At 39.6% G+C, this 16357-nt stretch overlaps 1 protein-coding gene across 1 annotated transcript in view; it reads left to right on the top strand.

Moving 5' to 3' along the window:
• The window catches only part of MTHFD1L (methylenetetrahydrofolate dehydrogenase (NADP+ dependent) 1 like), a 161712-nt gene that overhangs the window by 56824 nt on the left and 88531 nt on the right, over positions 1-16357 (top strand). Inside the window, exons 19-20 of the mRNA XM_052784728.1 lie at positions 3476-3544; positions 10470-10581. Of these exons, the coding sequence (XP_052640688.1) occupies positions 3476-3544; positions 10470-10581 (181 nt within the window). The remainder of the gene's footprint in view (positions 1-3475; positions 3545-10469; positions 10582-16357) is intronic.

Below are 16357 nucleotides of genomic sequence, written 5' to 3'. Positions count from 1 at the left end.
TCTGATGCTTAATTGGTGTGTAAGTGTCTGAGCCTCTAATTTTTTTATAAAAAATGTATCTACCTTCTCTGAATTGGAAATGGGAACCTGATTCCTTAAATAGCTTTGAGAATCAGATCCAGGACTTTGAGTGAGCTGTGGGAATTGTTTGCTAGCTGCTTGGAGGACTGGGGAGATGAAGGAGTGAAAACTTTATTCTGACAGAGTCATGTCAGATAGATATGAAATCTTTATTGGCTGTTTAGCTTCTGAGGACTGTTGTTGACACCAAACCTGTTTGAGAACCATGGAAGGCAGATAGACACGATGTGTGCTTGGAGTCTTTGCATCTTTTTTTCTTTGCTTTCAGCTTTAGATACAATGAGTTGTTGCATCCAGAATGCATATCTAATATAGATGAAGTTTCCCAAAAAGTTAAAATGTGTAGGAAGTATTTTTTGCTTCACTATTTTTATCAGATTGGTGAAGAACTATCAGAAAGCAAAGGAGACAGGATTTGAACCGTTATTGTCTAGTAGGGGGAGGGGAGAAAAAGGTGTCCTGATTTTATTTTATTTTTCTCTTCTCCCCCAAAGCCTTCTTTCCAATCAGCATGGCTTGGGTCAGCAAATAGCTGTTTGCGTGCTTGTTTTGAATGAATTGGTGGTTTCATCCAGCATGAAGTAGACAAAAGAAACCCCTAACCAGATAGCTACAGCTGGCATGAGTTAACACTTGTCAGTCCTTGGGCAGGTTTCCCAAGAAGAGCGTTATGGCTGATTCGTGGCTGCTCAGGTAGTTAACCTTGCCATTGACCAGTTGGAAGATCTTATGTAAAGTTTTCAATTTAGCTTTTTTTCTCCAGAAAGTTGAATAGCTATTACAATTGCCTCTTACGTGGTAAGACTGTAAACTATCTCGGTGTTCATGCACTGGAAATTATCAGCATCTGTTTCTCTTTTAGTGTAATGATGAATAGCTTCTACTATATGATGATGGAAAAACTGAGATACAGGAAGAAAATGTAAAATTAACCAACCTTTCCTTCAGATATTTCTATTATTATTGCCTCCTAACTAGTGTGTGTACATGATTCTGCTTTCTGTGAGACAGAAGATGAACAACTAGCTTTTATAGTTTTGTGTTGCTAGCAGCTAGTGATGAGCATAATTTCCTTCAGCTGGGGGTGGAAGGGGGAGAACCATGCATCTGGTCTGAGAAATTCTGTCCTAGCTGGCTGCTGAATTGATCAAACAGCAGGAAAAAAACAGGCTTATAGATCTATTCAATAACTATATTGCAAACTCTGTTGTTTGGGGTTTTTTTAATTAATTCAAATTCTGCGCTATGATCAACAGGAAGAAGAATATATTTGTTTTGATAAATCAGTAGGATTAAAAACTGGGGTTTAATGAAGAAATTGCTAGGATTGAGATTTGTTCCATTTCATTGTAAATTGTTGGAGCTGGGACTGGGTATTCACCATTTTATTTTGCAAGTGCTTCAGATTTGGAAGTGAATCAAATCAGTTTTATAAAGCAAATTGTTATATTGAACGGATTTAAAATTTAATATCCTAAGAAATAGACCCACTTCAGAAAGACTTTTACAAATCACTAAAATACAAGAAATCAAAGGCAGTAACAGTGGCCGTTATTTTTACATGGTCCTAAAAAGAAAACTCATTTATGGATAAAATATTGAAGTTACATTTTATTCTAAAAGCAGTAAATTTTATGGGATACTGAGGATAAATGAACCTTTATGAAAAACTGTTTGTTGATATTTGTTCTGCATTTTTAAGTTCTTTATCTAAAATAAGTAGTTTATAATCTTACCAATTAAACCAATCTGTAGCTATAAAGGAGCCTGTGGAAGTGAAAAGCAGTAATAATTTCATTTTTCTTTTTAACATATTTTCCTTTTCCTTGTATTTAGGCTGTCAGCTTTGGAATCAAGTGAGAGTAGTTGGGTATAGGTACAACATAGCACCAGGCTGCTTCTATGGAAGTGATGGAGCCTCAGCCATTCTGACAGAGAGCTGGCACGCTTGTGTTTCCTTGTATTTTGGTCCTAACTTCTGAAATTAACATATTAAGATTTATGAATTAAAATTTATTCTTTACTAATTCAGAAGAGGGAAAACTATATTGTTTTGCTACCAGTTTTTCTTGTTGCGTCTTTGTGGGTCTATTGGGGTTTGTAGATAGTGGAGGCTTACAAAATGCAAAGAGGAGAAGGAACATCTTTCCCTCCTCCTTCTTTCCTTCACTCTCCTCCAAGGAAACACTTGCTATGCTTTAGTAGAAACCAGTTTTACTATCTTGGTTTCAATCCATTTTTATCCAAGGGCAAATATTCTGCTTCATTTTCCTCTGAAGTCTATGTTCAGATGTTATGTTCAGAAAGGGGAAACTTGAATTTGTATAAAATACAGTACTTATGTAATGACCACATACTTTTATGTCTCATCTGTCTGTCATTCCAATTTTCACACAGTTTGATGATTCAAACAATCAAATGAGCCACTACTTATAACGCTGCTGCATTTTTTCTATCCATGATCTAGTTCTTTCAAAGCAAAACACATTTTATTCTCAAAATTGAAGTAATTTAGGAATAAATTGAAATAGATGCTTGTGGTTTCTAGATAGCACTCTGCATATAGTTTAATAGTGCTGTGCACACTCAATAGCCTTTTTTTTTCTCTAAAAAGGGCATTGGATTTTAGCGTAGAGGGATGTCACGACTTTCTCTTATTTTAAATTCAGTCAGCATGAAATTTATACTTACTATCCAGCAAAATTTTTAGGGAGGAGTAAGATTTCGTACAACTAAAATGCAGCAATTCACACAGCTCCTTTTGTCCTCTCATCATGATAGTAAGGCACCTCTAACTTTTAATCTCATGATGTATTCATAATCTATCCCTAGTCAATTCTGTGTCTGCTTTCATCCTGTGTCTATTACATATATATTTGTACAAGTCTTGAAAAACACCCTTTCTGGTTGTTGCTAGCTATTGATTCATGCTATTGATTCTGTTATGAAAGAAATACATCTGTCATTTCTTTAGGCAGTTTTAGCAAGTTACTGCTTTCTTGCTTTCTCAGGTCTCACTGGCCTTTGCATCTGCTTTGTCTTTTGTTCCCATGAACATCCTCATGCTGATCACTTAATAACTATGTTTCTGGTCTCTTCATGAAATAGGAAGAATATTTACCTACTGCCTTTTACATGTATTCAGAGCAAAATCGTTACTATTTCTGGCACATGCTGTAAATACAGTATGTTAGAAGTCTTGAGGTAACATCTAAATAAATTTGTTATGCAACACTATAACACTGCTTATCCATTATGGTTTATGAGCACACTTTCTTTTTCTCCTTTGAAGTGTAAGGTTTTTTCCCAGTTTTAACAGTAAGCTTAAGTTTAACTCAGAAGTGTGTTGTACCTTAGAATTGGCTTCCTTAAAATGTGGACTCTTGTTTTTTAGGGAGTAACAGGTGCTTTGGCAGTTTTGATGAAAGATGCGATTAAGCCCACACTAATGCAGACATTAGAGGTGAGTATGGCTTATGATGCCTGCCCTTCTCTGACTTTCAGATTCCGTATTGTGCTTGTTGTGCTTCTCTCCAGTGACCGCGCTTAACTTTCAAGGTTCAAGCCAGGGTCAAATCCATAAAGGCATTTTATCAAATGTTCATTTGTGTATGTTAAATAATCAACTCTAACTGCATTTATACCTTTTTGTTGGTTTTTTTTTTTCCTTTCTTTGAGACTCTGGCTTTAGTCGTAATTTTGCCTAGTGTTGCAAACAAGCTGCAGTGCGCTGTTGAACTGCTTCTGAGCATGCTGGAAGGCAGGTTGGGCTTCCAAGTAATAGACTTCTTTCTGTTTCCCGTCTTGCTCTTCTAGGGAAGTTTCCTTTTTATGTATTTCCTTTATATGTATGTTCCCATGATGATTCCCACAGCTCAGCATTTTGAGTGGAATATAGATGCTTTGCTGAGGCCATTCTATTATTATAGTTTGTGCCATTCAGAAACACAGGAGGGTCCTTTTGCCTGTTTATGCTTTTTCAAAAGATGGCTCCCAGCCACCCTATCTTGCCATAGTGCCTTCAGGGACTAAATGAAGCTTTTCTGGCCTATGAGAGGAATGTTTTACACTTACCCTAGTGAGCTTTCTTCCAACAGCTCAAAGAATGCAGAATTAGTACAACCTGACTTTGTGTCTGGGCAGTCTAGTATTGCCTTTTCAATAGTAAGCTAAATGATGAGCAATATTCATGGGCAGAGGGAAGAAGAAAAATGGGGAAATAATGAAGCAGTTTTGGAAACAAATGCATTTGGAGAAAAATTAATGTATATTATTGAAAGTTTGACCATCAAAATTACATAGCTGGAATATTTCACAACAATTCCTGGTACAGTGAAGAGTTGAAGAATGTAGAAAGTTACCAGTGCAATCCCCAGTTGGTAAAAATGTCTCATTTTCTGCAGCATGTCAAAATGATAACTACCTTTTTGCTTTTGTGTTTGAATGGGGACAAATACCTACTCTCAGGGAATATTAGAAAAATAGAATTTAGTCTACGTTATTTTACTATACCCATGTTAATTATTTTCTCCTGCAAAGAACATCTGTTCTTTCATGTGGCTGTATGAAGAATATATGTGTGTCAGAATTTAATATAACATCCAATAGCAGAAACTGGAGGTCACGCAGGATCAAGAATGTCACAGCCAAAACTGTGTATTAAATCGCCACTTGGATAACATTGTATGCGTTAAGCATCAGTGACAAGGTAGCTTTGATTCTGAGTGTTTAGTCTGCGTCACTCTATTTGGACTTTGCATATCTGTTAGAAAATAATATGGTTTTGTTGTAGTGTTCTAAAAGACAATTATAAATGTCAGAAGTGTTTCTTTTGATTGATAGGCATTTGATTCTGGGGCTTGCATGCTTTTTTTTTTTTCCACTGCATTTCTTTATATTTATGCCATAAAATTCCTGCCTTTTATGTGGTATTCTTTTCTAGTCTAATCCATGCTATGGCTGAAACATCTGCCAACTTTCATCAAACACTATTGCTTGTTAGGAGGACCCTGACCGCAGTACCCAAGGATATTTTTCCCAAAAATTCTTCTTACAAAGTTATTTTTAAAACAGCAAACTAGTGCAGCTCAGAAGACTGTTTCATGCTCCACTCCTGCCATTTGAGTCTGAGAGATGAACTTTTGTCACCCTTTGGATACCTGTTGGCTTGCAGGCTAATATGAGCCACCTATCCAAGAATGGAAATCTCCAGCTTATCTATTTCTTTTCCAAGATAGTGCTGTGCTTAGGCTGATGTGGGCCTCTTGGACTGTGTCATTGCTCCTGTGTAGAGATGCGATGACCTACTCTGTTACTGGCCATGCTGTTGTTGCTGTTCTTGAGCCGCAAGGTTGTGTCATATCCCATTTTGTGAATAAATACCTTTCATTATTTTTAATTATTCATGTTAATAGGTTTAAGAGGTGCTAATTCTAATAGCTTTAGTTTTTAAAAAAAAATGAAGGGAGGGGAACAAGGAAGATATTTTGCCCTGCACACTTGAATGTAGTGCAGTGATCCACCTGTGAGTTTAGAGCCCTCCAGCATGACAGATTTGAAGACAAGCTAATCCTAGTGTACCCTGAGATGGCAGATGTAATAATGTCTCTTCTGCTATAGGGAATGACATATTTCTGATGAGTATGTGAATTGCAAGTCTTTCTTCTTGAAAACCAGAAATGAGGAGAACTGAAGCCTAAATTACACTTGAAATAATCCTAATAAGTAGCATCCAAAAGAAGAGGGACCTCTCAAGTTTCCAAAGAGGCTACCAATAGTAATTGGCCGACATAATCCTAATCCCTTCAGGGAGAACAAATTCTCAATACAAGTGTAAAGACCTTTAGCAACAGTGCCACGACTTGACTGACAACAGTAACATCAGCAACGATCCTACAGTACACGGGTGGTGGAAAAACAGAATAATATGATTACAGAGAACACAAATGCACCTCAGACTGTGCCATGGACCTGTCCTGCAAGCAGGGATGAAACTGTTCACCAAAGCAGGTCTTCCAGATCGCTTTGGTATTGGGGAATGGCAAAAAGACTGCCTGAGGAGGGGGAGCAGGAGATCTTCTGGATGACTTCAGCTGATACTGACAGTTAATTTGGCATAATTTGTAACTGATAGTGTCTGTGGGTAGCAGTGGCTGAAAGTAGCCATTGCAGAGATAGCTGCACTCCTCTGTGAGCCGGCGAAGAGCTTGTAGATGGGTATTGTGTTAAGCTGTGGAGGTCTGAGGAGTTGCTTCTAAGGGCATATGAAAGGGGAGAAGAACGACCTACTTGGTAGATTTGCACCAGCTTTGTATGCGCATCTGCATGCACTGGAGAAGAGGTTTAGAAGTTCATAAATCAAAAATGCCCAAATGCCTGTCCTGCATGGATCTGAACTGGCAACTTCTGTCAGTGCTTTTTTTTCATATGTGAATTGATGTGGGTGGTTTAATTTGCTGGTTTTTAAAGAGTTTTCTTGGTGAGTTGATTTCCATCACAACCCTGCTACTATGTCACCAGAAATGCCACCTCAAGGTGTTAGTAATTGACAGTGTTTTATATGCAGGAATGACAGTAAAATCTCAAAATGGGAAACACGGGGCTCTCCACCTACAATAAATGTAGGCTTCAGTAGAACTTATATCCAATGCCATAGAATTGTGATGACTTTGTTTGGAATGTACGTAATGATTTCACAGTGTTTATCCATGTTTGTCATGACAGATTTGTTCCCTTGTGAACTGATCCCTTAATGTTTAGCATTTATTTATACCATGCGTAACAGAGCAGCTGCTCTGTGGGACAACTCTTTGTAGTTGCAGGCTGGCTGCTCTGGGATGGTCTGCTCTTGTTACATTTAAAGTGCCACTCAGTAAAGATGAGGGGAGGATGGTAATTATAAACATCTTTCTAGTGGACAGATAACTTCAGATATTTATTGACATTCAGGGTTTATCTTCTTTTAGTAAAACTTGGATAATAAAATTTCCTGTACTGAAAACAGTCAGCAGAATGCATCCCTGTGCCACTGTTTGTTTCTCCGTATAGTTTAAGAGTGTAACGAAAATAAGTGGCACTGTGCCGAGTGGGATGGATGGGCTGACACAGAGTTACTGAAGCTGGCCTGAGAAGACATCGTTGTCCCTCTTCCAGAGTGTGCCTGAAGCTCCCGAGATCCTGCTGGAGTTCACTCCCTTCAGTGCCTAGACTCTATTTTTCTTCCAGGATTGCCCTTGTAAAAAGACCATTAAATAACTCCTCCTTTTCTTCTGTTGGATTTCAGAGCTCCAGGGGAGCATCTGTCCATGCCAGTGGTTTAGTAGTGTGTTTGGATTTCAAGTTAGTGGCAGGGGGCCTCTTGGCAACTGATACTCTGGATGTTGGACTCCACAATCCAAATTTCCTTCCCATCCGTATTGTGTGGATGAACTCTTGGAAGCACAATTGCAAGGCAATGTTGTGGGAGACCCTTCTGGCCCCGTCTGCATAGCTGTCACAGTATGGGACAGGCTGCCCATCATCTGTGTTTGTGCTTCTGTGCATCGCATCTGCCCATGTGTGTGCTGGGCTGTAACGAAGGCAGCCCTGTAGTTGCTTGCCACAAGAAATTAAGGGCGTGGAAAAATAAAACTAAACTTAGTGAGTAATAAATCAGAATAAATCCAGTGGATTTCAGTCTGGTAGCTGAAAACTGCAGTTGTCTCTATTTGAATGCCAGAAGAGTAAATACTGGGTTAAAGTAAAAGTAAAACTTAAGAATGTAGAACTTAAACTTAGGTTGGTGGAAGTGGTTTGCATTTTATTTTATGTAAGTTATAAGCTCTTTGGAACAGAGGTAATCTTTTCTTTTGCACAGCACCTCCCATTAGATTGATGCCTAGATACTATAAGAAGCTTTGAAGGTATACATAGTTCAAGTTAAATTTTTTGCATAAATATGTAAAACCCCAATTGATGTTGCAGTATGTGGTCATTAGCAGATAGAAAACAAACAAAAAAATTGTACATAAACACTATGAAATCAGTATGTTATGATGATAATAATAATCTACATAATTTCTTTTGTTACAGGGCATGATTTCTGGTTTATTTACTTTTTTCTGCTCTTGTTCCACTGTTTCTTCTCTAACATGTATGAAGCAGAGTGGTCTTTGGATTATAGCTTAATTGTCCATTTTTTGGAGAATATCCCCTGCCCATATGTATACATATTCTCCTTTTTCCACTCTTGACTGACACCCCCCCCCCCCCCCCCCCGAAAAAGTCCCCTGTTTTATTAGAACAAACCTGAAGTTTGATGTGCCAGTGGTTAAAAAGTTACTTGTCTTTGCTCTGAACAAAATAATTACTTATGTATAATTACTTCTAGAGGAAACATTAAGAACAGATGCTTGTTGTTAATAAATTTTATAAGATTTGTTTTCAGTGTTGCAGAAACACAAGAATCTGTTTTCTATAGCAGCAAGTATTTCACTACTGTAATCCAACTGTTCTGGTGTTTTATGGAAAACATGAAAATTTTTGTCTGTGTTCGTTGTTTTCTTAAGGCACTGGCGGGGGCGGGGAGGAGGACACACCAACCAGTTTTTATTATATGGTTAATAGTTTCCAAGTTGTGGTTCATGGGGACTGTTGGATGTGGCCTGCAGCTGATCTGTGGAACACTGTCCTCCTTAATTGGTATTTCTGGACAAAAATTGATGAAGATTGCCTAGTAGCTTGCCTGAAATTTTGAGGGTTGGCAGTAGCTCGTAATACAGAACGTGTGAAGACCATTGATGGAGATAATCTGAAATTGTCTGCCTACCTTTTCTTTAACCAGCTGGGGATTTTTAAAAGCATTAACACAACAACAGGGATTTGTTTGCTTAAATATTTCATTGTAAGATAGCTGAACTGACATCCTTCTGTCTGATTGTGTATTCTGACTTGGAGAAAAGGTAGCAGTTAATACATCTCACCTAATCCTAATCCCTTTCTGTAGATGCTAATTTTCTAATTTCTCCTTTCCTTGTGATGCCTGCCAAAAAAGTAACAGGGAAGCTGAGATTTGCTTTCTATCTGACAAATTTCTCTATGCCATTACTTTGTTAACTCCTGGCCTATCCCTTTTGCTGTTTTAGATTGCTCCCTGCTACAGAGTCTACTTCCCTTGGGTATTTATACAGTGTCTAGTGTAGGGGAATTTGGCTCTGCACCTGGGGCTCCCAGGCGCTCAGCCAGCAGTGGTGAATGCTTTTTCCATGGTATATCACCATCCCCACTGCACCCCAGCCATGTGCCTTCCCTTCTCCCTCTCCAGCTTCTTAACCATTGACTCTGGTCCCTCATTCCTTCTGCTGGCTACTTTGCCTGCCCAGGAATGGCAGTTACGGACGGTCAGTGAGGAAAATGGGAGCAGTAAGGGATGGAGTAGAGCAGGAGCTAGGCTCTATTTGTGTACCATCTGCAGCAATGCACTTAGTGCTGATTGTAGTACATAGGCCAGAATAGCACGCTGTCCTGGTTTCAGCTGGGATAGAGTTAACTGTCTTCCTAGTAGCTGGTACAGTGCTATGTTTTGAGTTCAGAGCGAAGAATGTTGATAACACTGATGTTTTCAGTTGTTGCTCAGTAGTGTTTAGACTAATGTCAAGGATTTTTCAGCTTCTCATGCCCAGCCAGTGAGAAAGCTGGAGGGGCACAAGAAGTTGGCACAGGACACAGCCAGGGCACCTGACCCAAACTGGCCAACGGTGTATTCCATACCATGTGATGTCCCATCCAGTACAGAAACGGGGAAGTGGGGGGCAGGGATTCGCCGCTCGGGGGACTGGCTGGGTGTCGGTCGGCGGGTGGTGAGCAATTGCACTGCGTATCATTTGTACATTCCAATCCTTTCATTATTGCTGTTGTCATTTTATTAGTGTTATCATTATCATTATTAGTTTCTTCTTTTCTGTTCTATTAAACCGTTCTTATCTCAACCCACGGGTTTTGCTTCTTCTCCCGATTTTCTCCCCCATCCCACTGGGTGGGGGGGAGTGAGTGAGCGGCTGCGTGGTGTTTAGTTGCTGGCTGGGGTTAAACCACGACACACGCCACAGCATTAGGGCAGTGGAAATATGGAACATGAGTACAAGATTGGGCAATAAGTTGTGTAAGTTACCTACAGGTTGCACTGCTGTCCATTACCTTTCTATGAATGAAGCAGGTTCTGGTATCTAAGCCTGTCAGTGAATGGGGTCTCAAGCACCTGAGATGTACATAACCCCCCTCAAATTATCTAACAGTGCTTACTCATTATATATGCTTTTGATTTATATATAATCTTGATTAGTCTGCAAGAGAATTGTGCTTGTGTTCTTACCTATCCATTAAATTAGTGATATATATTTTTTATCATTCAGGGAACACCAGTATTTGTTCACGCTGGACCTTTTGCTAACATTGCACATGGAAATTCTTCTGTTTTGGCAGATAAAATTGCTCTTAAATTAGTTGGAGAGAGAGGATTTGTAGGTAAGTAATTATTTTGTTTATTGTATTATGGGTTTTTTGGTAAGTTAGCAAACAGTGGTGTAAGTGAATGGGTACAATAGCAATGAAAGGTAAGAATGCTACTTCATTTTATGCTAATATTAATAATAATCTTAAATAATCTTAAAGTGAACATGTAAAAAACCCAAAGCACTTCTTCTCTCACCGTGCCCTTTGTCTCAAGTGTTCTGTCACCACGTTTGAGATTCCACAAGATGACTGAACCAGTTAAATGACTGGGTTGCATTGAACGAAGTGTCCTGTAGTTCCTTGTATTAGTATTCATCTGACCTTTCTTGATAAACAGACAGAAACCATTCCCTTTTCCTGCTGAATTATTTCTCTGCCAATTCAGCACACCCAGCCAAATCAGGGGTCAGGTGTCCCTGAGCCAGTGCAGAGGAACAGCAGAGGAAAGGTGGTAGAAAAAAAAGTAAGACTGCCTTATTTTGTTGGCAGTGAACCATTAGGTTGGTCCAGCTGCATTGTAAAACCTCACCATGAGGCCCTCATGTTCCCATGAAAGCATGTAGGTGGGCGGACTCTTTTTATATTAAGAATTCAGCCTGCAGAAGCAACAATAGGTAGAACTTACTGTTGTGGTCGCAGGCAAAATAAACTTGTGGCTGAATGGTAAACTAGTTTTTATAAAAATTGTTGTGTGTGTTTAGAATTAACAAAATGAAAGGGGCATTGCTACTTTGCAGTAGTAATGCCTTTGCGCTGCTGCAGCCATTTTCTTCTGTGTCCTGAACGCCCAGGTTGCCTTACGTTAATCCTAAAGTTGAACACTGAGTACCTGTGGAACAATGCTCTTCAAGAGGTGCAGTAATGTGAAACATGAGGTTTCTTATGCTAGTGCCCTTAAACTAGCAAAGAAACATGTACGTATATGCTTATGTCATACCTACATATTGCTGTAAATTACATAGAGAACCAAATTACTGGAAAGTACTGTTTCTATTTAAATTCATTGGTAATCGGATGGGGGAGTTGTTTGCATTGTTATAGAATGTATATACTTTTTGTTATGATACGAATAAACCTATATATTTACAGATACAGAATAGAAACGTTTCTTATACAAAGTTGTTGACTAGTGAGCAAGAAGATAGAGGGATATCTTCTTACAGAAATCTTTAAAAGTACTAAAAATTAATACCAATAAAAAATAAGGGATTGAAACCTGTTGTAGATCATACTGACTTTGAAAAGAAAAAACCCTAAAGAAATATGTCACTTTGGTATTCTCTGAATAACAACAAAAAGGTTGAACAGGTAGAAATTCTATTTATGTGCATTCTGTTATCTTGAGGGCTTTCTTCTTTTTGCCCAGAGAAGGGCAGCAAAGCTGGTGAAGGGTCTGGAGCACAAGTCTTATGAGGAGTGGCTAAGGGAACTGGGGTTGTTTATCCTGGAGGAAAGGAGGCTGAGGGGAGACCTTATCGCTCTCTACAACTACCTGAAAGGAGGTTGTAGTGAGGTGGGGGTCAGTCTCTTCTCCCAAGCAATAAGCGATAAGACAAGAGGAAACGGCCTCAAGTTGCACCAGGGGAGGTTTAAATTGGATATTAGGAAAAATTTCTTTACTGAAAGGTTTGTCAGGCATTGGAACAGGCTGCCCAGGGAAGTGGTGGTGTCACCGTCCCTGAAGGTGTTCAAAAAATGCGTAGATGAGGCACTTCAGGACATGGTTTAGTGGCCATGATGATGTTGGGTTGACAGTTGGACTCGATGATCTTAAAGGTCTTTTGCAACCTAAAAGATTCTATGATTCTGTGATTTTTCTGTTTTCTCATTTTTGCTTGTTCGTCTTTATAGAAGTAAGTTTCTGATCTCCCTAAGCATTCTGTGCCTAGAAGAAATGTTCTTCATCCTTCTTTTCTTTTTTTTAAATGGAGCGGCAAAGTGCACACAATGATTTTTAGTTCCTTGTTAGGGTATTATTAACAACATTAGTTCCTAGAGTCAGTTTTGCTAACCTCTGCCCTTCTGATTCAATATAATTTGCAAAGATTGTTGGACATTTGCATGTAATATTTTGTTAGCAAGAGCATTCTTGGGAAAAGTTTGATTCAGTATTCTGCTGTCACTTCTTATGTTTAGGTAGGAGTAGCTAGGGAAATGCTGACCTGTGTAGGAAGATAAAGCATCACAGTTAAGGTGGTGAAACATGAGGTTTTCAAGGTAGTCTAAGCATGTGTTGTGTGTTTGTGTTTCCTTTTAAAAATGCATGATCATGTCAAGGAAAAGAGTTGTTTTCTCCAGTGTTACTGTTGTACAGCTAAAGGGTCTGTTCATTTCCCTCTAATAATAAAACATCTATTCAAAGTAAGAACATTTTGCATTCTGAATACATTTATTTAATGATAATAGAATCAGTATTTCATTAAGCTATGTTTGTTACTATATGGCTTTGTGGAATGAAGAGCAAAAGCATTTAGGGTGGCAAACATTTTTCATAGACTGGGTGAAGTGACTTTGTTTCTGCAGTGAGCAGTCTTTTCAAGTGGGAAGTCTGTTTTGCATCATCTGAATGGACGTATGTTGGAGGCAGTCTTGAGTCTTGATCCAGGTTTTGGAGCCCCAAAAGTATCGCCCTGGATTTGGATTCCCCTCCATTCACTGCTTCCCTCAGGCACTGAGAGCATATCCTTGCATTTCATGCTTTTTTTTGGTCTTATCCACCTGTTTGTCTTTAACACTCATTTTTTGCTTTGTTCGTCTTTGGCTCCAGTTTCTCTGTTGGGAGACAGAGCGGTGTAGCTGCAATAGAGGAAGACCTTTGTGTGTTGCCAGCTAAAGGCTCTTGTTCAGATTTTGTTCTACAGAACACAAATCCCATGAAACTGGCTTCAAAATGAGACTGCCTTTGCTCTGCTAAGCAAAGAACTTCAGCGTGATTTTTGGATCCTTATTAGATTATTAAAAGCAGTAGTTCCTAGAATGGCCTACTTAAATAAATTTTGCAGGTAGTCATAAGTGTAAATGGTTGTTCTAATGGTTGTAATTACCATAAGCTTTATGGTTTAAAAAATTACATTGTTTCTGGTAACTAGTCAGAGCACATGGGCAGAGACTACATGTAGCACTTGCTGGTTTATTAAATACCATCCTATCCTACCCTACACAACTGAGGTCTAAAATGACAGCTACAAAGCATGCACCAGTCCACATTGAGGTCACGTCCATACAGGCAGAGAGCCCAGTGCCTTGTGAAGCTACACAGCAAAGCAGTTAGCAAGAAACTCCAACGCAGTCTGCTTGCTGTGGTGTGTGCCTGAACCATGTATGGCCGTTGAAACTCGGTAGGGAAAGCTGATCCTGTAGTTAATTCAGACAGTAGGAGTGCAGGACAGCTATGCTGCAGTTCTGTAACTAGCTGAACAAGTTTAGTTACTCACTCTTGTTAAAAGTAAAAATTTTCACTGCTGCATTTTTCTCTTTTGCCACTGTTCTCGTGCAGTTCATCCTTTCCTCACGTTGGATCTGGCACTCATTAGATTCTTGTATAAGCGATTGGAGTTCATGTTTTGCCATGTAGGTTAGTTGCATAAGCTCATGAAATTGTCCAAGAAGTGCTGGAAATAGCGTAAGCTAAGTGGCAGAATTGCGTGGCTGGGAGAGGCATTTTAGGGACCACGAGCTATGAGATTGGCTCTCAGTCTTGTGCAGCTGCATCCAAAGCAGGAACATAAGAAATCTGTGACAGCGTCTGCAATTAAATTAATTTCCTGTACAGTAGAATAAATATCTTAATGTACATATGCTAGCTCACTGTGAGATGATATGATAATATATATTATATATAATATCTATTTATTACTTTCTATATTTATTTTATATTTTTTGCATATATTTATTATTTTGCTTTTAAATATTTATTATTTTATTTTTTACTTAAGCCACTGTTATTTTAGAGCAGAACCTCCTGCTAAGTATGTAAAGAGTGCTAAGGAGAATAGCACCGCCTGAACTTGCACCACAGTTTCACAAATACAGATATTTTTTATTTTCTGTCCTGGCTTAAGCAGCCTTCTTCCTCTAGCTGCTTGTTTCCAGTCCTGTGCAACTCCTCACTTGCCAGCACACCTGTCTATAGAGCTACATGATAAACTAAACTGGAGAGTTGGTCTTGACTGAAAACAACTACAACAAAAAAAATCTCCTTCCTTCCCCTTACAGACAGTGGCTGGGCAAAAGGTTATATGTGCAAAAGGGGAGGATGAGATAATACCACATAAGATGGTATTCTTGCTGAAATTAATATTTATGATATTACAGCCTCATTTGGCGCTTTAAAGTGCCAGTAAAGCTACTGTGGATGCACTAGCTAATCAGACAGAGCCTGCATTGCCAGAGCAGCTAAGTCTGTCTCCTTTCTCAGCCTGTGCTCAACTGTTTTTGCATGACATCCCAGCAGAAACCTATTGCACTTTTTGTTGGCTAAGTTTTCTGCTGACTTAACACAGAAGCAGTTCAGCCCAGAGTCACAAAAACACCGGAGCTGGTGCAGGGGAGGGTGAGTTGGGACAGCCAGCAGCGAAAAAACAATCTGTTGTGTAGATCCCACTGTTCGAGTGACCATGTGCCATGGTCAAGGCAAAAAAAAAAATCCTCCCGAAATGTTTTTTTTAAATTTATTTTTAAACCTTACTTTCCCTGGCCTGCATTGCCTGTTTCTCTGCTTGCTCTGCACCTGGAATTGCAATGTGCTGTGCCTTTTGGGTAGCGTGGGTTAACAATGATGTAGACAGTCTGGTTTTGAAAAAAAAATCTAAACAAAGTTTAACTGTTGAGTCCTCTTGTGAACTGTCACTAATTGAAGGCACTCCCTGCTTCAGTTTCAGGTGTCCAAGTGAATCACAGGCCCTCATTAAGTCCAAGATAGCCTAAGCCTTTTAGCTCAGCTTGTCATTTCCCTCTTCCCTGAGCCTTGTTTCTACGTACTGACAACTCGGTCTTTTTGCTCTAATTTTGAGTTCTCTTGGTACAAGTTTTGCCACTGAGCTTTTAGTGCAATGCCTTGGCTTGCACTGGGTGGCTTGCACTTGTTTGTGTTCTCAGCCTTTTACTGCTTCAGGCCTGTTTCCCTGCAAATTCCCCCCATCGTTGCTGTGAGCAAGCGTGGCCCATTGAGGATGGCAGCCCCTGCACCGGCGAGCGGCTCGTGTGCCGCATGGCAGCTGGGCCAAGTGGGGCAGCTGTGCCGATGGTCCGGGAAGTGTTGCACTGCAGCACGTTGAACGTGCCGATCTTCACAGCTGCTATCAGAGCTTTGCAGTCTCTCACACATCTCTTTAGCCCCTCTGGCAGCAGCCTGAAGTCTGTTTCTGACATTTCATTTTCCTTTTGTATGAAAGGTTGCCTAAGCTGGCCTGTTTAACCGATTCTACGTCACTTGCTTTTGGTTCAACTTAATTGTTTAACAGCAAGGACAGCTGACATCTCAGCAGTGGCCGGGAAAGGAGCTTGGGGTTTAGGCTGAGTCCTGTGCTGTGACTGAGTGGGACAATATATCTTTATCTGTATTTAGGCAGTTACTTTTATTGGGGTTTTTTTGTTTTGTTTTGTGGTGTTAGTTAACCTCTTTAATTCCCCTTTTGTTCTTCATCGCTGTCCTCTGATGTAGGAACGTCAAACTCGTGGCTGATCCACAGAAGCTGGTTAATACTGAAGGCCATGCCTGATATAAATTGCAACTAAAGTTTTAACTTGCAGCCCTGAGGATAAATTTGCCAGTTATGTAAAGAATTAA

Source organism: Harpia harpyja, chromosome 4 (assembly GCF_026419915.1).
Source record: "Harpia harpyja isolate bHarHar1 chromosome 4, bHarHar1 primary haplotype, whole genome shotgun sequence".
NCBI classification, from domain to species: Eukaryota; Metazoa; Chordata; class Aves; order Accipitriformes; family Accipitridae; genus Harpia; species Harpia harpyja.
This window is presented reverse-complemented; position numbering and strand designations above follow the sequence as displayed.